This window comes from Protopterus annectens, chromosome 3.part0, assembly GCF_019279795.1.
Source record: "Protopterus annectens isolate FY-2018-M chromosome 3.part0, PAN1.0, whole genome shotgun sequence".
Taxonomy (NCBI): domain Eukaryota; kingdom Metazoa; phylum Chordata; order Ceratodontiformes; family Protopteridae; genus Protopterus; species Protopterus annectens.
Window position 1 is genome coordinate 947,512,796 of NC_056731.1, and position 24,343 is coordinate 947,537,138.

At 37.4% G+C, this 24,343-nt stretch overlaps 1 protein-coding gene across 1 annotated transcript in view; it reads left to right on the top strand.

The window, feature by feature from the left end:
* Positions 1–24,343, top strand: part of LOC122796643 (copine-3-like) — a 1,386,610-nt gene that overhangs the window by 1,192,136 nt on the left and 170,131 nt on the right. Inside the window, exons 13-14 of the mRNA XM_044065280.1 lie at positions 16,145–16,196; positions 22,045–22,178. Of these exons, the coding sequence (XP_043921215.1) occupies positions 16,145–16,196; positions 22,045–22,178 (186 nt within the window). The remainder of the gene's footprint in view (positions 1–16,144; positions 16,197–22,044; positions 22,179–24,343) is intronic.

Sequence of the window (24,343 nt, forward strand, 5' to 3'; positions counted from 1 at the left end):
CTACTGTGACAATGTGACTATCAAAGGAGAGACTACTTTCCACCTGGGTCCCAAGGTCTCTTATCACGCATTCGGTGTTAAGTAGTTTGCTGCCTATGTGGTAGTTCATGGGTACAGAGTTTTTACCAAGGGGGATGACACTGCACTTTTTGGCATTGAGCTTGAGGCCATGGCTCTGACACCAGGCATCTGTCTCAGTGAGGCCCTTCGGTAGGATGTCCACATCATTTGGGGACTTTACTATGGCTCCTAGTTTGCAGATGACTGCAAACTAGGAGCCATAGTAAAGTCCCCAAATGATGTGGACATCCTACAGATGACTGCAAACTTCGTTAGCCAGAGGCCTTCTGTGTTAGCCTGTACTTCAGAGAAGTAGATACCAAATAGGAGAGGTCCCAGGACGGAACCCTCTGGTACTCCACTTGTCACTGCTTTGAGGTCAGATTTGGAGTCTGCAACTTTTACAGTGTGGGTTCTGTCAGTGAGCCAGTTGACAACCCATCTTGTGATGTAAGGATTTATACCTAGTTTAGTGAGTTTAGCTATAATTCCAGAATGGGGGATGGTGTTAAAAGCCTTGGCGAGGTCAAGATAGCCTGTGTGAACCACCTTACCCTCATCTACAGCTTTGGTGACTGCCTCAAAGAAGTCGATCAGGTTCAGGAGGCATGATCTGCCTTTCACAAACTCGAACTGGGTGGGATCCAGAGTTTGGAGGTTACCAATGTCTTTGTTTATTAGTTCCATGGCCTTGCAGACCAGGCTCGTCAGGCTAATAGGTCGATAGTTCCCAGGATCAGTGGTGGCTCCCCCTTTGTGAAGTGGGATAACTGTTGATTTGCGCCGTTCATTGAGCACAAAACCTGATGCAAGGCTATTGTTGAACATGGTGCTTAAGTGGGAAGCCAGTTCGTTCTTACGTTCGTGTAAAACGCAGTCTGGGATGTTGTCACACATAATTTATATTTATATGCAGGTACAGATACACACACATATACACAAATTTTATTTTCCAGAAAATACCCAGTCAAAAGTCTCATGTAAGATTCTCCGGTCAGTCCAACCATTTGGTTCTTACAGTAGCGAACATACCTAAATGCCTTTTTCCTTTGCTACAACCTTGTCCTCTCTACTTCTCCTGGGCCATCTACTTCATGTAGACCAGTGATCTGTTTACCTTTATGGGCACTCCCCTTTATATTTTTTTCTCTCATGTAACTCTCTCATCTTCTCCATTGCTTCATCCAGACCATTGACTGTCAGAACTTTGCTTTGCCCAAAAACTTCAGTATAGCCAAAATTGACAGCCTAAATTTCAATCTGTTCTACTTATACTCTCACACTGGATCAACTGCATTTTTATATCACAGTGATAATACAGAGTTAGTGGTGCATCAAGTAGCATACTTGCCTTTGGTGTGGAAGGCTGTGGATTCTGTTCCCATACCGGGTAGAGTGGTTGCTGACACTGCAGTACAGCATAAAGGGGATGCTGCACATCCAAGTGTGCCATCCTTCTGATGAGACATTAAACCAAGGCCCTGTTTTCTTGAGTTGGTGGTAGATCAGGTGGATATAAAAGATCCCATGGCACCTATTGAAAAGATTAATGGAAGTTGCCAGATGCCCTGGACAAATTTCCCCACTAGTATAAATAACACCTCAGGTTTCCCCAGAAAAGAGGATACTAGTGTATTGGGATTAACCTGGTCAACAAAGGATAATTAAATATGTAAATAAAATAGTACTGTATTGACATCTTGGTGTAATCGTGTTCCACAAAGATAAGCCTTCTTTGGTTACCATAGCCTTTACTGTGCTTATTATTTTTCCTTTTTTTCTGTAGTTTCTCATTTCCTCCCAGTGACATCAACCCTCCCTCTCCATTGACTCTGTAGGCCTATTCATTCCCCAAGAGGCAAGAACCCTAGAGTCCATTTGTTCTTCTTGGGATAAGAGCCTGGATAGTGGGGGAGTGATAAGCTTTTTTCCTTTTTTTTATCACTAAGTGCCCAAGGATTTGCTGTGCCATGGGTGTCAGAAAGAATTCCTCACTCATTTTCCTAAGCAACATAAATTCTCATGGCTGTCCCTCCCCCTTGAATCCAACATTCCTGTGTGGTCCCAGTTTCCTCCAGGAACTATTCCCTGGGACCAAACACCCTCAGCATACACCTTGCTCCCTTCTGTCAAAGCTGATTCACTCCTGTCTTCCAGCTGTCAGCTCTAGCAGGTCCCTGGGTCAGTAATTGAACCTTGGTCAACTGTGTCATTGTCAAAATCTCTCACAAAACCAATTCATGCCACTAGATTATTTTTTGCATAGTCCAAAAAGATCACTTTTTATACCCTTTCCAAGATCCAGTACAGACTTGTTATCTTTTGTTTGTATTAATTGATTATCCATTTGTTACAGTTGCTTCACAGCCCTTCCTGTCTTATCTCTTGTGTTGTGCACATTGTAGTGTGACAGGTTGTACTGTTTCCAGTCATTCACAGAAATATTCTTCCTCATTGCGCAATATATAGTTGCTTTATATAAAAAACATCAAACAGATAAGTGATAGTTACATAACTCAATGTATACAGCCTCCAAGCTGCTAGTTACTTGAACAGCATTAGCTACATCACCTTTTTTAGCTCTTTAGCAGTTGTTTGTGATACATCATGGTGGTCTTGTTAAGAATGACAGTCAGCCTTTCCTTCATCATGTCCTGTATCCAACATACAGTCAGTTTTGTTACTGTCAAACAAGAAAAGTTACCTTTACTCACTGACTCCTCTAGAACTGTACTGAACAAACTAATGTAAGACTGAAGCAGTTTTAAGTATCTCTGAACAGACATAGGAGGCATCTAGTGTCAAAACAGTGCATGTACATCTACTAGCTTCTAATCTGACTGTGTGCTACTCGAACATTTTGATGATGTTTTGCTCCATATGCATATTTCTCAACTGCTCCACTTTGGGTAGAGCATTCTGATTTTTATAATGATTTATTTTTTGCTTCTGTTCTACTGCTCTGCTTAGCCCTTAGATGGCTCCAGTTTCTGTTTTTCATTGGCTCCAGCTGTAGGGCCGGTGAGAGAGGAGCTCGTCTAAGGCAAAACAGAGTGAAGGAACAGCCAGTTGCCATACCAATAGTGAGAATATTATGTATTTTTTCCAAGTAGTTTACGGTTTCTTTCAAATGTGGTACAACACTTAAGGAAGAAGAAAGCAACTGTGCTGCCCTTATTTTAAGTTGGCAGAGTCATGTGATGTGTGTACACTCCCATTGCTTCAGTTGGTGCTGCCCATTTGATTGCACATACTGATACATTTTTGAAGCTGTTGTTACTTGCAAGTAATGTGCAGATGCAGAGTAAATTTTGAAAACATGGCACTCTGGAGATATTGACATTTCAGCTGTAAGGTGAAAGAGAAATGACAGTATACTGAATGAATCATGAGATCTGGTTACAAAAATGCTTTAGTTATGCTGCAGAGTGAATCAGTACAAAGTGAAGTGATGTGCACAAACAGTTCTTCAAAAGTTGCAGCCTAGCGTGAAGCATATGCAAAGGCTGTCCCTGCCTAATGGTCCTATGTGTGTTTGCTTTCCTGTCTGAATGCTGAATCTGTTGGTTTTGCATCAGCGTATGACTCAAGTAAAATAAAAAAAAAAATCTTCTCATTTGTAATTTTTTTGGTGAAGCATTCATTAAAGTTGCAGTTTGCCAGTAACCACAGATTAGATTTTCATAGTTCTTATTGTGCAGAAACTGCACGGCAAAGGAAAACTTATCTCTATATTATCTTTCTAAGAGAAAAATTGCCACAGATCTAAAAGTACTTCTGAAAGGCATTCAATTGTTTGTCTGCATGTACTCAGGTGCAGTGTCACTGTTTTGTACTGTTTGAAAACATAAATGTACCAGGAACTGTTCCTAAATGAACTTAAACACTGTAACTGGGAACCTCTCAAGTCCCTTCCAATAAATGAAGCAGTATCCTATTTCAATAATACCTTCCTTACAATCCTTGACCATTATGCCCCTATGTGTAACATCAGAGTGAAAAATAAACCAGCAGTATGGCTCACAAGCCAGACTAAAAAACTTATCCTATCCAGGAATAAATCCTGGGCAAAATGGCGCACCTCAAAACACATAACTGATCATCAACATTTCAGGCAACAAAGAAACGTAACTAAAAAAGCTATCCTACAGGACAAAAATAACTTTTACATCCAACTACAAAAATCTTCCCTTCAACAACCTCAGAAGTTCTGGACTTCTATTAACAGGCTCATATCCCCAGGTAAAGTAGACACACCACATCCTCTTGGCTCCAACTGTAATGACCCTACACAAACAGCAAATGCTTTTAATACTTTCTTTACTTCTGCTGTACAAAACTTAGCTAATCAACAAAATAAAATTCAGAAAAGAACTCTGTTCCAAAACGTAAAATCACCAGCACTATACCACAGTGGGTACGACACGAATAAGTGCCACTTCCTTTTCTTCTTAAAACAGTTTATTAATGGAATATACAAAAACTATCCGGTTAAGCGCTTTCATCTATCAAGACTTCATCAGAACAATACATTTAATTTCTCCATTCCTTATATATTCTCAATTAAATCACATGTTTTTTTCTAAATTACCCCTTAAAGTGCTAGTGCATGACCATAAACATTATAATATACATTCAGCCACTTATGATTAAAATACTACTACAAATTTACTACAATACTATGTACATAATATAAGTATTTTATTCTAAAAAAACCTTAATTTTATTAAAAAATGCTGAATCAATTCCAGAGCATTTTGTTAATTTATCTATTAGCTTCTAAGATAGGCTTAATAGACAAATATTCATTGATTCCTGGGGGAACAGATGCATTTAACCTTATTTGCCATATTACTTCTTTTTCTCCCACCATTCTCCTAATATCACCCCCCCCAGGATTGAATTTAACTAATTCTAGTATTCCAAAATGGAATCCTGTACATCCTTGGTTTTCATTTAGGTGCTTCCATAGTGCATTTTTCTCATCACCCTTTTTTATACTGTATTGGTGTTCATATATTCTGTTTCTCAAGCATCTGGTGGTCTTCCCTACATAAAAACTTGAACACTTAGTGCACTTAGCTAGGTACACCAGATGCTTGGATCTACAGTTACCCCTTTGAAACCATACCTTGGTTCCATTTATGTCTTCTAGAATTATAGATGGGGTAGAGATAATATGATGACACTGCCTACAAGTCCCACATCTCTGTGTCCCAGTAGTAGTGACACCCTGGGGTCTAATTTTCATTTCCAATAATTTGTTCATATTTCTTCCATTCTTGTAGACACATACTGGTTTCTCCCCCACTATTTTTGAAACTTCACTGTCTACCTTCATAATGTTCCAATGTTTTTCCAATATTTTCCTGACTTCTCCGCTATGTTTGGCATATTGGAGGATACATGCTTTCCCAAATTCGTTAAAACTTTTTATATTGTCATTAACTCTGCCTGTATCATTTATACCTTGGATATCATGTACATTTGTATCCTTGTCTCCCAACAGCGGTTTATATTTCTTCCCCCATTCTCTTTAAACATAATTGGTGACGTCAGTCACCAAATCGATGGGGTACCCCCTATCAATGAAGTACTTTCCTATCTTTTTTAATTCACTACCTAAGTCACTAACTTTAGATGTCATCCTGGCCGCACGTATACATTGGCCTTTGACAATGTTTCTTTTTTGAATCATAGGGTGACTACTGTGATATTCTAGGTACGAGTTACTAAATGTTTCCTTCCTATATATATTGGATTTGAATCTCCCATCTTCGAGGGTTATCCTGGTGTCCAAATATGGAATTGAATGTTGGTCTTCACTGAAGGTAAACTTTATTGCATCACTACATGCATTTAAATACACCTTAAACCTTTCCAGTTCTATCTTATTCCCCTTCCAAATGATAAAAATATCATCCAAAAAGCGTAAATAACACCCCATATAGGAGGACCATTCAGTGTTCAAAATGAATTCTTCCTCCCAACTAGTCAAAAACAGGTTGGCAAACATTGGGGCACATGCCGCACCCATTGCCACACCTTTCTTTTGTCTATAATACTCCCCTTCAAACATGATGTAATTATGAGACAAAACTATATCCATAAACTCAATTATTAGCAGAGTTTTGTCCCATGTGATGTTACTTTTCCTACTAATGCTATCTTGAAACCTTACCATTCCTTCTTCTTTGGGTATGCTTGAAAAGAGGTCCACTACATCAATAGTAACTAACCACTCCGCCCTTTGTGCTATTTCAGGCTTTAACCTCCTCAAAAAATCCCATGAGTCTATTATAATATGTGGGATATTCTTATATATAGGTTTAAGCCATTTATCAATCACTTTCCCATAAGGAAAGGTTTTAGAATTGCTTCCTGAGATAATAGGCCTGAAAGGGGGGTTGTAGACTTCTTTGTGGACTTTCGGTATCCCTATGATAGTACCAATAATAGGGTGTTCAACTTTCAAAAAACTGTATAGTTCTCCATCAATTCTATCCTCTAATAGTAGGTCCTCCAAAATTAGGTCAACCTTATGGTATCCAATGTTGACTTCATTTAGTGAAATAGACTCATAGTTTCCAGAGTTGAAAAGGATACTATTCATCCTATTGACATAGTCATCTTTGTCGTAAAGGACTACCCCCCCTCCCTTATCAGGTTTCATTACTCTCAGATTTTGGTCTTCCTGCATTTCCTTTAATATAATTGCCTCTTCCTTAGTCAGATTGCATGTTACTTTGTTCGATCTACTAGTTCTCCCATAATGGTAAATCTCTTCTGTTACTAATTTCTCATAAATAGCTAGAAGGTTATTTAAGGGGGGTGTAAAAGAACTCATCTTTTTAAATTCCTGAGGTTTAATGTAAGGTTTGTCTTTAAAAAATATCTCTAAATTTAGTTTTCTTATATATTTTTTAACCTCCAATACATAGTCTACCACATTGAATTTACCTTCGGGAATATACTTCATTCCTTTGGAAAACAAGGAAAAATGTTCTTTTTTCAAGTCCACACTTGTATAGTTGTAAATGTTAAATTCCTTCCATTTACTAACAATATCATTCACTTTTACTATACCTTCATCTTTCTTGTGGTGAACTCCTATACCTTTCCCTCTAACTATCGTTTCCTGTTGTAATTCCCCCTCTGCCATCTGTTCCCTCCAATTCCTGTTGTATCTGCTCCTTCCCATCTCCATTCTTCCTCTAAAAAATGTTGGTTATGAGGTCCCCCCCCATAATTCTCCTTAACATTCTTTTTATTATAACCAAAATCACTATGGCTAGCTTGTTCTCTAAATGCTGGTTGATTAATTCTATTGTCGTGTTTCCATAGTTGGCCCCTTCCCTTTGTAATGTTTGTTTTTTTCTCCCAACGGTATGCATAACCTTTTTTATACTGGTCGAGTTCCCTTTCCATTTTTTTAGAGGAGAGGCAAGAGGAGATCAGCATTTTTTAATAAAATTAAGGTTTTTTTAGAATAAAATACTTATATTATGTACATAGTATTGTAGTAAATTTGTAGTAGTATTTTAATCATAAGTGGCTGAATGTATATTATAATGTTTATGGTCATGCACTAGCACTTTAAGGGGTAATTTAGAAAAAAACATGTGATTTAATTGAGAATATATAAGGAATGGAGAAATTAAATGTATTATTCTGATGAAGTCTTGATAGATGAAAGCGCTTAACCGAAAAGTTTTTGTATATTCCATTAATAAACTGTTTTAAGAAGAAAAGGAAGTGGCACTTATTCGTGTAGTACCCACTGTGGTATAGTGCTGGTGATTTTACGTTTTGGAACAGAGTTCTTTTCTGAATTTTATTTGTTGGACTGTTCCTGAGTTCGTTTTTATTTAATCAACAAAATCCAGATACTGCCAACTTGCCCGCTACCAACCCCACACCCCCTCCATTCCACCTAGAACCAATACCCACCTCCTATATCTCTTCCTTACTTTAAAAACTTAAACCTTCTACCCCCTCAGCTGACAATTTACCAGGGGAATACCTCCAACTAGGTGCCACAGCTATTGCCTACCCCATCTCTATACTTATTAATAGAACAATTAAAGAAAGTACTATTCCATCTATCTGGAAAATCTCACATATTATTCCTGTTCACAAAGGAGGTGATTCTGCTGATTACTCAAACTACCGTCCCATAGCTCTACTATCTCCACTGGCCAAAATTTTGGAAAAATGTATCCATAAACAATTAATTTCCCACCTTATCCACCATAATCTCTTATCCAACTGTCAGCGTGGCTTTCATCCTTTCCACAGTACTACCACTGCCCTTCTTTCTTTTACCAACTGTATCAACAAAAATCGCAACAATAATTCCCTGTCGTCAGCACTCTTTGTAGACCTTTCTAACGCCTTCGACATGGTCAACCATAAACTTCTACTTCACCTTCTAAAGTCCCTATCTCTTGATAATTCTGCCCTGAACTGGTTTACATCCTACCTGGATAACCGAAAACAAGCTGTACTCTGGCAGAATAATCTTTCTGAACTCCTTCCTACATCCCTAGGAGTCCCACAGGGCTCTATCTTAGGTCCACTACTATTCTCCATTTTTTTATCAATGATCTTCATCTCTCTGTTCCCTTCTTCACCTGCATCCAATATGCTGACGACTCCACAATCATTTGTTCAGCATCTTCCCAAACTGAACTTCTTTCTCTAACGCAAAAATCGTTCACCACTATAGAAAAATGGTTCTTAAACCATTGTCTTCTCCTCAACCCAAAAAAAAAACAAATTATTACTCTTTACACCCTCACACTCATCTCCCCCTCTTCAGTTTACCTTGAAATCTAATAATGGTACCATTATATCTCCTGAGACTACCACCAAACTCCTTGGTATCACAATAGATAACCAACTAAAATTCAACACTCACATACACACTGCAATACAATCTACTAACAAAAAACTAGGATCCCTATACAGAATCAAACAATTTCTTACACCACTAGCCAGAACTACAATTGCAAGAACTCACTTAATCTCTACCCTATTATATGCCTCCCCCATTTATACCAACTTGTCTCAAAACAATCTTAAGAAACTAGCTAGATCATATAATAACATTGCCAGGTTTGCCACTAACTCACCATATAGGACTCATCACTGTCAGAACCTTAAACAACTAGGTTGGCTAGAGTTACCTCACCTTTTACAATTCAACCAACTTATTATTGCCCATAAAGTCCTTCATCAACCCAATAACACCCCAATTCTCTCCACACTCATAACACCATATTCTAACTTAAAAAAAATACGCTCTACTAATAAAATGCAGATGCAAACGTCTTTCTCTTATAACTCTGCAGGAGACTCTCTCTTTTCTAACTTTGTGGGGAAAATATGGAACCACTTACCTACTGACCTTACAGCTATTACATCTCTCCCTCTATTCAAATCTAACCTTAAACATTTCCTCTCCAACCACTGGTTATGTTCTTGTAATAACCCTGACTAATCTCTCCTCTCTTGCCTTTCCTAAGTACTACCCTGTTTTCCTTCAAAATTTCTTATTTAAACTTATTGCTTAGAACTGCTTTACTCACTGACCTTTTTACTCTTTAGCTTCTCAACCTAACCCACCTACCTAACTATCCTTTCAAGTGTTGTCTTATCCTGAAGATGTCCCTACTATCCTTAATTTTCCTACCTCTCCTCTAGTATTTTCCTTCTTATCATTTGAATATAATTAAGTCCCATTATGCTATGTACCAATCTTATTTTTCCTAATGTATTGTGATACATTATTGTACTGTTGATCTAACTAACTTGTGATATTAAATGCTTTGTGTACTTGGAGCTTTTCTCCTCGGGCCTCCACTGAAAAAGGACATGTATCCAGTTGGACTAGCCCGGTCAACAAATGTAAAATAAAAAATTAACACAGTGTCGTAAGAATGTTAGGCCTCTGTTAGGACCACTGTAATAGTCCTAATCTTACAGACCCTGCCCCCAAAGATGCAAATTTATGCATTATGCCCCCCCGGCACACAGATTTACACCTCAGCAAATTTTGAGTGCTGTGATTTTGGAACCTTCTGTATAGTTTTGGATGGTCATCTGCTATGATTTTTGAAAGCTGAGAGGTTGAGAGGCATGCACATATGATCTGACTTATTCTTATCTGCAGGAGTTAATTGCCATTAATATTCACCTAGAATATTATACTTTCTTCTTAGGGCTGTCATTGTGGCTCTAAGGCAACTTTTGAGACTTCTGATGGTTGATCTTTTGCTTATTAATCATTACCTCTTTGGCAAATACTACTTCAGTAGTTTAGGGAGTGTTCCACATTGGCCTGGTTCAACAGCTGTTTGAGAGAATATCTTTTTAACCTGGCTTTCACAGACAAAGCATTTTTATTTCTGCCGTAGACTGTATATGTTTTTTTTTTCTTTTTTTTTCTCCTGTGTGTGTGTGTGTGTGTGTGTGTGTGTGTGTGTGTGTATGTATGTATGTAAACTGCAAAGAACTATGAGTAGCTTTCTAGAAAACATATTTTCTGTTAGAACAATTTTTAAGGGAATTGGTGTCAGCAGTCTTTGAGAAAGATATAGAAGAATGTGAGCTAAAAGAAGCAAAATGCATATCTGGTTCTCTAGGGGGATAATGTCTGCTTTCCAGTGAATAAAAGAAGGGGAGGTACAGAAAAAATACTACGGAGAAGCAGTACAGAATGACAAAGATATTTAGAGATATAGAAGGCCATTGGATCTGAAAAGGATGATAGGAATAATGACAGAAGATTGTCTGTTACCGAATTTTGTTTTTGTGAGACTGAAAATGATGTTATAGTTGTCTATTGGATTTTCATATAAAATACTAGAGAAAGCAGGAGAAGTGATGGGAGATCTTAAATTTCTTGGTGTCAGGATTCACACAGGACAACTTGGGGAAGAGTCCCTTATTAAATGAGAAACAGCGGGGGCTAGTATACTAAGTGCAGTATTTAATGGACTGTTGAAAGAGTTGATAACCTTCTGCTTGGTCAGCGGACCAGAACACTGGCGATACCACTTTCAAGGAGTGACCCAGAAGTTGTTTGAGGAGACATTCCATTCCATTCCACGAGAGGTACTTTCATGGCTAAAACCTCATACTTTCTTTTGAGACCATAGTAATCATTAAGTCCTAGTTTCAGATGTAGACTTGAAAGTTCTCCTGACAATGAAAAAAGTATTCTACTGGGATTATTCAGCAAAGTAGAAACATTTTAAAAAAATATTTTCATGTTTAGGATACAGTTTTTGAGTTCTCGTCGGTCCGTCCCCCATTTTCCTGACCTGTTTGAGAGGTTGCTGACCTTCTTCCCTCATTGTCAGGATTGAACTTCCAAGATGAGAGAGAGAAGGTGCGTCTTTGTGGAGATCAATGCAGGAAACATAATGATAGTGCTCTAGCTTTACCTTGCAGAATCCTGAATGCTAAGTGCAGTTCTGGAAACCATGCAAAGAGAGTGAAGCTGCTAGGAGTCCAGGCAAAAACCACCAGAAGTGTGAATGAGGTGGAGGAAAACGGCAATGACAAGTGCACATGATGGAGGGTAGACTGTGACTAGAGATTAGGAGAAGTGGTGTCCATCACTCTATGAACCAAAAGAGATGAGGGCATATGATGGATGCATGCAGTCATGATGGTATGATGTGAATGATCACCCGGAACAAAAGAGAAAGGGGGGGGGGAGGCACAAGCAGCAGACTGCAGTATCCATTTGCTCCCTGAATCTGTGAACATATTTCACAGAAAAGTTTGTGGGCCCATAGAGTGGACTACCAGAGTAGGTGGTGCAGAAGTAATCCACAGAGGTACTCAGGAGAGCATGGGAGTGGTGTAGAGATAGAATGTTAAATGCACTTAAAGGGCAGACTAGGTAAGTTATTGTCTCCTTCTGCCATCATGAAACTGTAACTTTACTAAATCTGATAAAAGTTACATATTTTCTAAGGAACAAGGTGGAGGAGAGAGCGAAAGAGAATTTCTAGGTTTCATGTAAGGTTGCTGTTAAAGTTATTATGTGGATGTTTTTTATTCTTTGAAGAATATTAGAGTTTGTGGAGTTGGGTTTGATTATCAGTTTAAACTTTTTTATGTTAACATGCATTTTAGTTATAGCATCCTGCAGTGTGGTGTGGATTTGAACCCTTTGGTATTTAAAGCCTTTTAGGCTGAAACAGAATGGTTCCTTTGGTTTTTGTGATGAATAGACGTGAACTTTTCAAATCCTGATTATAACGGATATCTTTGTACCTAGATAAGAAGAAAAATAGTAGTTCAGCATTCCAGGTACAGGCCATATCCCGTTACTTAGAGGGCCTTTTAAGACAATTTACTTACAGAGAAGTTCTTCACTGTGCCGATAAGCATTGCAGAGATGGCCGTTTAAGTTTGACAGAATGGGTTACAGAGAGATTGACCACAGAGTAATAAAACAGAGTGCCACATTAAAATGTTTGTTCAAGATCTTTATTTCTTCTATAGCAAGCCTTCCAAGTGGTAACAAAATATAGCAATATGTATATATGTGCGTATTCATATATACACACACTGTGTGTGTGTGTGTATATGTGTATATATATATATATATATATATATATATGTATGGATATATATATATATATATATGTGTGTGTGTGTGTGTAGTTAATACTGGAAAAGAAGATTGCCGCTGTACCATATAGGGCTTCACCAGCACCAATGTATTTAATAACTGACATAAATTACACTGGTGACAGCCGCTGCTCACATAAACACCTTCATCAGAATCAATAGGAATTCACACCTTTTATAAACAAGCCCTTGGTTATAATTGCTAGATTAATTAATTCAGAACAGCTGAATACTATAACCCTTTTGAATATGACAAGATATTCTATGTAAAAAGAAAGGACTTGGATGTATGACATTCAAAAGGGTTATAGTATTCAGCTGTTCTGAATTAATTAATCTAGCAATTAATTTGTTAACCAATAAGGGCTTGCAATGTTTGTATATAAAAGGTGTGGAATTCCTATTGAATTTGTGTTTCTGATGAAGGTGTTTATGTGAAGACGAAAGCGCGCTCAATCACCGGTGCTAATTTTATTCGTGTCAGTTTGTGATTTCTGTGAGTTTATTGTGGCCTTATTAAATACATTTTGGATTATTTTGAGCCTGGATATTCCTTTGGCGGGTGCTTGGTGAAAGACTTTGGTGCTAGCCTGGAGGACAGCCCTTTATGGTACAGCGACGGAATTATTTTAACTTTTCCAGTATTTGGTGTGTGACATGGTGTTTGAGGTTCATTGTATACGCAGCTAGTTAAAAAAGTTTAAATTGATTAATTATATCAAATATTGCCAAGCTTATTTATTGTTTAGACCTACAGAATGTGAGATGTTAACCTTGAGAGAAAGTAAAGTGTCTTTACACTGAAACAGATTTAACAGTGCTTTCTTTCCTAATATTATTATCAGTATAAGTCAGAACTATCCCTTCAGCTAAACATGAATTGGAGTTAAGATGTTGAGTAGAATGCTTGGCTATAGGGCTCTTGGGGTCACACTTCCTAATGGAGGTCAGCTGTTCCAGAAGCGTAATTCAGCATGCTTTCTTGGTTTCCCCAGTGCACTTCTCAGAGCAGTGGCAGTATGCAGCATAAAACACTAGTAGTCCCACAGTTTTAGATTCCACTAACCTACTGAATTTGTTTTGATGCATTTAGCCCTTGTGACGTGGCTGCAAATCACTGAATGCCTGCATGCTTTTGCTTTATTTCTTAATTCTGGTAAGATGCTTTATCATAAAATAGTTATCCACAAGCGGTGCTGCTTATGACGTGGTCTACTGTTGCATGTAATGGGCATATATCTTATGAGCATCTAGAACTAGGTTTCAGGAACACCTGACGGTCATAAGAAAATGCAATCCTTGGAGTTGTGGACTCATCCATTTTGCTCAACATCATAATTGCAGTGCACACTTTATTTAAATGTACTATCTTGATCCATGTTGGTTGTGATATTTGAAAGAAAACAATGTGAAACATGTTTTTTAATACATGTGTTAACCAGGTAATCTCACTAGACCCTGTCAGATTAAGTGACTTGCTCAGAGTCAGATGGAGATGGAAGATCTCAAACGCTGTAACTTTGGTATGGGAAGCAGCTGGTTAACAACTCAAGATCTGTAATTCTCTGTCCTGACTAATAGATAAAAGAAACTTTACTGATTTTGAAGTTTGAAAACTGGTAACCTGTAGGCACTTACATACTGAATTAGCTTGGACATACTGATAAGGAAGTCATTGTTATTGATTTGCTTGGTTTTATTTAATGCTTCTCCCTACCCAGCCCACTTAACCCTCCATCTGGTGTCCCTGTTTACTATGTCAGCAAACCCTGGATGCCTTAATTATTCCTCTGTAGGCTACCTCCAGTGTAACTGTACCCCTGACTCCTTGACTAGTTAGGTGGTTCGACCTTGCAGTACTGGGGAGCAACTAATCCTATGTGAGTATGAGGGGCACAGCATGAGGAACCTTTGTGTATGCATAGTTGGCCAGAATCCCTAGCTTGGTAGAGTGGCATGTGGAATGACATTATGAAATCTTGCCATTCCCACTGATAAGTTGAACATCTGCAAGGATCCTAGTCTCCACCTCTTGTCACAACCCTCCCACAAGGAAAGCTTGACACCTTCTGCATTATGCTATCCCCCTGATAGACCCAGCCAACAACAGCTCATTCCTAAACTCAGGTAACTGGTGACAGAGATACAGTCTACTTGGTTTTAATTGTTTAGGTTTGCTGAGTTATTGATGTACATTTGTTAATTCTTGCTGTGTTTGTTACACTTTGGAAGTCTTGTTGCCAGGGTTCTAGGTTGGTGGAAAAGTTCTCAAAAAAATTTTACTGCATTGTTATATGGTGTGATCAAGCCTGAAGCTTGGCTGCTGCATGATGTAGCACATTGCTACAGATAAAATTTAAGGACATAGAGCAGAGAGTTTTTGCTTTAAAATGCTGGAAGCTGCCGATGTTTATGTTGCAAAAGCATCTTCATAAATGAAATGGCACCTTCAAATACATTTTAATGATAGATGTATTGCATTATCCTTTCCTTGTGTTCAGTGACATTAACACAAGCTAAGCTGCTCTTGGTGGCTTTGCTGCTTTTGTTTACATACATTTAGTGACCTGCCAGGTTTTTTGTAACTTTGCTTACTTTGCAGTTTTAACCAGTAAGATTTTTCTTTTCTTCACAAAAGTGGAAGAACAGCTAGATATGTTGCTGAGAACAGTTGCAGAAAGTCATTGTCTTTCTTTTCAAGATTTGTTAGGAAAAAAATGCAGTGAGTGAAGAGGCAAGATGCTTATCTGCAGCATTGTTTTTTCTGGTTCAGTAAAGGGGACTAGTGGAGAACAGTAAGCATTTATTACTTATAATTCACTGAGGCAGGTGGTTATATATTTGGGGGGCTGATTTGACCTCATATAGAGGTTGTAGGATGGGAGTATTTTAATAGCATTGAGAAGCACCTGGGTATCCAGTGTTCTTGTACCATTGCTTTCTTAACCCTTAAAGAGTTATATTGGAAAACAAACCAGACTAGCAGGAATGATGTCAGAGCATCTGTCCCATTTCTGTAGAACGCTTCCTAGAGTAAAGCCTTATCAGCCCTTGATTGCGTATTTGGGGGAATTTGTGATATCTTGACAGAATGGTAGAGTAAGTTAAGACAGTGAGAAGCACATGAACTGTACCCTGTGTTTGACTCTCCTCAGACTCCATATGCTTTACTGGGAAACTTTAAGCAGTCATTAGTTAACAAGTTTAATGATCCAGTGCCTAATGAGTCTTTCTTGATTAAAGATTTTAATAAATGATTGCTATCTTCGGCATTGAAATCTGCATAATAAGATGAGTGCAGAAGATATAAATGGATCATAATTCAGGTACAAAGATTATTCTGGCAAGTTTTCTCTTACCACACGAAAACATACTAATGAAAATAAGGACAGAGTGAAAAGGCTAAGGCTAATTTTCTGTTTTTGTGTTTTAGGTTTCACATGAATTTGCATTAAATTTTAACCCTGCAAGTCCCTTTTGTTCTGGTAAGTTTGTGAAAACATGTATGTATGCTATTTAGTGCAGAGAAATTTTAATTGGTTATATTTTTGGGAATCCGAAATATCAGCAAATGGTATAGAAGGATAAAGCCTTGACTACAGCCCAGGCAATCTGAGTTATGTTAGCGACTGGGCACCTAGCTGGGAAGGGGAATGTGAGTGAATGTCCACTTCTGGCTCACCCATTTTGGGGGGAGGCTCTGGCTTGCCATTTGGATGACACCTAGCAGGAGAACTAGGTGTTCCACATATGGAGCACCAGCATATAAACATGCTTCATCATAGTGTATATGCACATACCTAAGTGAGTGTGTGGTATGTTTCCTCTGGCAGGCAGCATGTAGCAAAGCCTGGAGAGCTGCTGCAAGGGGGAGTTGCAGTAGGGGAGGGGTAGACTGCTTCACTGGACCTACTCTCTACCACTTAACTTTTGCCATTGGGAACAGATGAACCAGTTAGCTACCTGGGCAGGGACAGATGGACCATAGGTCTTTCTCCTTGCTCAAGAATGCCTATCTCTTACCGCAAAGAATGTATGAACCAGTTGAATGCAGGGAGATGAGCCATCACGGCAGTCCTGCAAAGAAAAAAAGAGATCTCAGTAAACAGTACACAAGTGTTTTTTAAAGTGAAACATGTCCCTTTAAAAATGCAGTGTAATTACTTAGGATTTATTGAACTTGCATGTGATGTACCATTTTTTTAAAACAAACATATTTATTAAATCCCATTTTAAACACTAATATAGGTACACTTACATCAACAGAAAAGAAAACTAACTGTAGTAACATTTTTTTATTATTTTCATGCTGTATACATATATGTTTTCTTTTTGGCAGTTATTCACTTCAACTTTACATAAATTGTTCAATTCCTGCCTTCCTTTAAATTTCACTCCTCCTCCGCATGAACATTATTCTGCATGTATTGTTCTCACAAATTCCATTTATTTCTGTGTAGTTTGCTTTTTGTAAAGATCCCGCTTCCAGTTATTTTGTTTCTGTTACAGTATTCGATACTTCAATTACAGTTTATTTAGATTTTGATTTCTGTTTTCTACAAATCGTTTTTTTGGCAGCTAATACCATTAAACTTGGTAAGGCCTTACTATGCCTGGCAGCATGTTTGCTACTCTCTTAGGTAGTATAGACACAGACACTTTGTAATTATCTTTTAAAGTTGAAATGGGTCTCTATGAAGCCTGATCTGATGGTTCTTTCCCTTTTTTTGGTTAATAAGGCAACCGCAGCTTTCTTCCAAGATGCAAATGCTGCCTCCCCCTCCCTTTTTTTTTTTTTTTAAAGTACTGTTAAACAAAGCTTTCCAGAGCTTTGTCACTTTCTTCCCTCCCAACTTCTAATCTTCCACATGAATACCACCTGTTCCTGGAGACTTCCCTGTAAATTGATTATACATCACCATTTTGTCTGTTTCTATCACAGCTATTAATCAGTGAGCCTCCTCTCCCTCTAACCTTGGCATACTAAAGTCTTCCATGAATATTTCCATTTGTGCCTTTTTTTTTTGGTTTTCACATTCATCTGCTTTATACAAATTTTCATAAAATTTCTGAAATATGTCTTAATACCTCTGTAGGATCTCAGCTGATTTTTCTTATCACAAGCTCCCTAAATCTGGTGACAACCCATTCTACTTTCTGTTGCCTAAGTCATCATGCTCAACATTTTTCTGTTCTGAAGCATTTATCAAAAAACAGTTGCATAACAGCAACCTTTCTGAGCTCATGCATTTATTTTCCTTTTTGACTCTGAATTTGCTCTTCTTGTTCTCTGAGATTCCCCATATTCTTTGATACTTTAACTTTTGTCAGCTGTTCTAAGTAATTCCTAGTATGTCTTTCCCATATGCCTTTCTGTGTTACTTCTACCATGTTTTCGAACTCCATTATATTTATTTATTTATTGACATTTGTTGATCGGGAAAGCCCGCTGGGCCAGTGACCCATTTTCAGTGGAGGCCCGGGTAGAAAATCTCCACAAATTTATTATAAGCAAATCATTTTTACATATAATATTTGACATACACAGAAGGACGTGTTGCATAAGTTTCTAACAATTCAAATTTAGATAAAAAAATTAAATGTTTTGTACAGCAATGTACCAGACCAAAGGAGTTATTTATACAAAAGCAGAGATGTACTATAGTACACTACAAGGTTTACCTGAGTGATAAAGCCAGAAATTCTAATTAACATACAAATGTATGGTTGTCATATGATATTTCTCATATGTTAAGTAAGGAACAGGTTTAAGGTGGTTTGTTAGTTTTACAAGTGCAAGAGGGGTTGTTTAGATAGTGGCTTTTTAATGCTGATATAAAGGTTTTTAAACAGTCAATATCAGTTATCATATATCTTCTTAAGAAATTTCTATCTGTCCTAATAAGTCTTGATTTATTTCTACTACGTATTCCTTAAATTCTTCTCTTTTTAACAAGTACGTAGGAAAGCACCACAATTTCATTTTTACTTCCTTACCTCGCATCTTTCTTTTTATTTTTATTGATGCGTGTTCTAAAATATTTACTTGACATATGTCAAAGTTTTCAATTAAATATACATGCTCTTGTGAAATATAATTTCTGGCATGTCTAGTCCAGTTATTTAACTTTGGGGAATAATATGTAAATTCTGTTGCTGCTACTGAATTCACGTCTTCCATGCCAAATAGTGTCATACATTTGTTCAGAAATATATCCTGTTTTATAACATTTTCCCTTCTTGGTCCCTCCGTGCATACAAATCAAGTTCCAGTCCCCATCCATAAATAATATTACCTGCTGTAAGCTGATCATTTATCCAAAAATTCTCTTAAGGGCCATAATTCAAATTTTAGGTGGCATATAAATATATGCTAGTGTAATCCTCCTCCCCTGATAATAATTCTCTACTACAACAACAGAGAAACGGCAATCAAACTAGGTAAAAAATGAACGACTGGTACGATGAACTGTCAAAAAAGTCCACAATTTAATAAAACAAAACTGTTTTAAGCGCTTTTTGTTTGCCTAACCAGCAAACTTCATCAGAAACAAGTTCAAAAAGAAGAAACTCTTCATTATATAAAAAAACAGCTGGTTTACATTAACCAATTATAACTCATTTAGTTAAATAACTTAAAGGCACCATGATGCTAAAGTAGCATCTTCATATGAAAGTTAAAAACAGCAATTGTTTTCCCTAGGGTGACATTCAGAAGAGGGAAGAATTTAAAGACCCTCTTGGAACAGCAGTGTACCTCATTTAGTTCGTTGTATTGGTATGAATAAGTGTGAAAGCTGTAACTATTGTAAATTTGTGGAGGTTACTAATAACGTCAATATTAATGGTATACAATATAAACTTAAGGACAAATTTAATTGTAATTCTAGTTTTATTGTCTATCTGGCTAGGTGCAAATTCTGTCCTGTTTTCTATATAGGAAAAACGAAGCGGAGGCTGCGTGACAGAATTTATGAACATCAATATGCGATTAATAAACATAAACTAGAGAATGCCCTAGCCAAGCATATTGCTATTAATAAAGATCATGCCTTTAAGTTTATTATTATTGACCAAGTCAAGTTTGATAGTAGGGGTGGTCCTAGACCCCTAATATTTAGAAGAACTTAAATTAACTTGGCAAGTTAGGCTGAATGCCTACAGCCCACCTGGTTTAAACGATAACTGTTCTATCAGCAGTATATTGAAATTAAAAAGTCTAAAGAGGCGAAATGCTGATTTTTTTTCTTAGATGTTTATTTGGAGTTTGCCATTTTTATGGTTATGTTTTTATTAGTTAGTAAATGTAGAGTGTTAAAAATTTTAGAGTCAGTATTATAGACTAGTGAATTTTTGTTTTTAACTTTCATATGAAGTTGCTACTTTAACATCATGGTGCCTTTAAGTTATTTAACTAAATGAGTTATAGTTGGTTAATGTAAACCAGCTGTTTTTTTTATATAATGAAGAGTTTCTTCTTTTTGAACTTGTTTCAGATGAAGTTTGCCGGTTAGGCAAACGAAAAGCGCTTAACAGTTTTGTTTTATTAAACTTGTGGACTTTTTGACAGTTCGTCATACCAGTCGTTCTTTACTACAACAACTATACTATTATTGTCTTTTTCCCCTGTTCTGTCACTGTTGGACCCCCTGCAGTAGTCAGTATTGTTGCTCCCTTTTCCTTTGTCCCTGATATGATGCTGAATGCCCACCCTGAAATTCTTTCTTTATCAAATTCAAATACTCATTTCAGACCAGATGTTTCTCCTGCAGTATAGCTATTTATACACTAAGCTTCTTAACATAATTCAGTATTCTTTGCCTTTTTGTTTGTACCGTGTACATGTAATAGATGATAAAAAACAAGGTGGTCTGACTATTTACATAGGACTAAAGCTAACTGAGATCCCTTCTTAAGAAATTTCTGTCTTTCCTTATAATACCCATCCCTTAAATTCCTTGCTTTTCAACAGGTAAGTAGGAAAGCACCAAAGTCTATTTTACTTCATTACCTCACATCTTTATTTTGTTTTTGTTTTTTTATTGGTGCATGATCTGAAGTAATTATTTGACATGTGTCAAAGTTTTTAAATTTAATGTGCATGCTCCCGTGAAATATAATTTCTAATGAGTCTAGCTAAGTGGAATTTCACAAGGGTGATTTCAGCTTTTAAGAAAACTACCAGGATAGCAACTGATAATCTGGAATAGCCCAGGTGTTAGAAGTACTGCTACAAGAATCCTCCCCAAAAAGTAATAAAAAAGCTCTCAAGTGGTTGTGTTATATTTAAAGTCATTACACCACACCAACAATCACTGGGTTAATTCCAGTTTTCTTGTACATTTAATTTGACCCCCATAGCACAGTTGCACCCTCTGAGTGGAAACCACTTCCTGCAGTCCTTTTTGTGCTGTGAATGTGTAGTTTGAGAGAAGAAACACAGTAAGCTGTTTACTTTGTTAGTAAGTGCAGTCTTAAAAAAGGAATTATATTTTCTTGTTTTACTGGTAAGGTAGTAGCAGCTTTCATACCAGGAGTATCTTGATCACTTTTTCAGCATGCGCCATATAATTCATGTACACAGTGGTCTTAGCTGAGCAGTAAAGAGCCATATTTGAACATTTAATAAAAAGATGTATTGCCTTTCCTTCTACAACATATGTCTGCATTCACTTGAAATGAGACATACCTTACTGACATTTGTTACACACAGAGAAATGCTATGCTGCCATGCTGTGCTGTGCATCGGCTTTAGATGTTTGTACAACTTGATGCATGTTACCTTGTAGCATAATTATAGTTGCATAATACACGTTTATTGTAAGATGTGTTGATGCTGTGATGTATCTGTCTTTGCTTTATTTGTGATTTGTATTTTCTTTAAGGTGTAGTGAATTCAATTAACAATATCTTTGCCTTGTAATGAATCAGATACAGTATTAATTGCAAGGTGCCTATTCATTGTACCAGGTAGTTTATTTAGAGTATGGTTTGAGGTGTGTAATTGACTGGTGATACATGTTGGTTAGTAAAGTAATGCACTTGAGCAGTTTTGGTACTGTAGGTACTTGATTTACCAGGGTCTGTTCTTACATAATTTGTGGCTGTCAGATCAAAGTTCATGAGTAATCCCTGAAAACAGTCAGTGGTGTGCTGTTGATCATGTAAGGTTAACAAAAACTACAATGACTGAATGAGTTAATGGAAAGTGTGCTTTTATCTGAAGCCTTTCATTTCACTATTTGTATATGACAGTTCAGTTTTACTTATGAAATGCATCAGTGTTCTTGCTAGAAGGCATGCAATTAATTATTTATATTTAATTATCTATAGGAGTCCAGGGTATTGTGGATGCTTACCGGCAGTGCATTCCTCAGGTGAAGCTGTATGGACCTACAAATTTCTCTCCAATAATAAACCATGTTGCAAGGTTTGCAGCAGTTGCTACTCAACAAAAGACTGCCTCAGTGAGTATTATTCATTTGCCTAAACTCCTACTAAAAAGTTAAGCACTACCTCATTGGTACTTAAGATTGAAGTAAAGTAAAAGAATTGCATTAAATGCATCCTTAAATTAACATGAAAATAATCTGAATTTATCTGACCTCCTAGCAAAAATGGATGAAGCACTGAGTCTGTCATAGATGACTGGCGTGAATGCTGATAAGCCTGAGGGACTGGGCAGGAGAGGATAGGAGTGAACAGCTTGGCTCGATGCACTGACCACACCTTTATGAATGCAAATGTATCAATGCAACAAGGAGCCTAGAGAGCTTCTGCTGTAGTGGTCCACCACTTACCAGGGGCTGCTATATGTGATGGTACTCACGTGCCCTCTATGAGCAGTTGTGGGAGGGTTTGCATCATGCTCAGGAGAGGTGAGTTGTAGGGAAGACCTGATCCCTGCTGCACATATGATGTCTTCTTCTCCTGTCCCACTTAGCTGTTGCCTTGGAGGAAGGAATGGTTTCATCTGTGGAAAATAAATGGGGGCCAGTATTGTAGCTAGTAGGGAAGGGCTAAATACTCAGTAGAAGAATCAGGGAATTACAAAATAATAATCTAAATTTATGTTGTTGCGTTTTGTGGATTTGTCTAAATGATAACATGAAGCATAAATACTAGTTATATATTTGAAATTTTTTGACTGATAAGAGTTAAAGAAAATTCAGTGTTAGCTTTCAGATTTGTTATGGATTCTATTTCCTCAGGATCATTTTTGGGCTTTCTGATATTTATTTAGTTTACTATTACAATCATTTGAATTCAGTTGCACTGTCTGAATTTGCAAATGTCTGTGACTGTAACATGTTGATTAATATCAGGACAAAAGTGTAAATATGAAAGTGAAAAAGAAATGTTGTGCACATTGTAAACCTTAATTAGACTGAGATGTTAGATAAGTGTAGCTCTAACAATGTATCTGTTTAATGAGGATGCATGTGCATATATGCATGGCTTAGGAGAAACCAGAGGGCTGTAGAGGACAAGTACAGAGAACTAAATGCAAACTTCCCATGGAGGAAAAAATAGCCTAATTCAGCTAGAGTGTATTGTAGACTACTGCTGAAAAAACAGTAATGTAAGCCAGGTGGTTGTTTAGAAACTAGATTAAGGAATGTAACTGTTCTGTTTCATGTAGATTATTAAGGGTAGCCTCTGTCTTGTGTTTCGAGTCCTTTCAAATCCCTTGTTGCCTGGTCCCTTGTATTTTGTTTTTCAGCAAGAATTTTCTGAAAGAAAATATAATTATTTACATTTTTTTGCAAATAAGTCTCAAAGGGACCTTCAGTCACTTCCAAGACTTGCAAGATACTGGAATACACTTTTAGTAAATTGTTACTGCACATTTTTTGGTTTTTGTTTTAAGTGTAGTCTTGATTTATACATAAAAACTTGTATGTATTCCATTAGGATATGCAAGCTCTTTGGCAGCTGTTTGTTATATGCTACTTTAGCTGTTATTCTAAGGACATTTAACCCCTTTTTCCCCATTACCTTCATGCAATCGGTGTATTTGTTCCATTGGGGGAGGAAATAAGCAGCTATTCCCAGGCTAGGTTAAAGTCCAACAACACATTCATTCCTGCCTGGGATGCTGTATTGCCCAATTTGTCCCCCCATAGCAGGTGTTAGTTAGAAAAGAGCAGGCCAGCTTACTGGTCCAGTAGGGTGGCCTAACATACATCCATGAAACATCCCTCTCCCTTGCATTTGCATACTGAGCTTTGCTTCTGTGCTGCTGACCACAAGGACTGTGCCTATGTATGTTGTCTCAACTTACTTGCATGCACAGGCAGAACGTGCTCACAAACTCATGATGCATGGGTGCAACACCTAGTCTTCCACTAGGTGTCACCTAACTGAAGACTCAGAACCGCCATCCTCTCCCAGGACCAACAAGTACCGAGTCAAGAGCAGCTGCTAATACTCCCCTGCCAGCTTCTACAGGTGCCTGAGCCACTTGTCAAACTTGTGTCACCTGTATCATAGTTAAACCACTTGTATTTATTTTATCTATCTATGTATCTATCTATCTATCTATCTATCTATCTGTCTATCTATCTATCTACCTATCTATCTATCTACCTATCTATCCTTGTTGGCCAGGAAAATCCGACTGGGATAGATA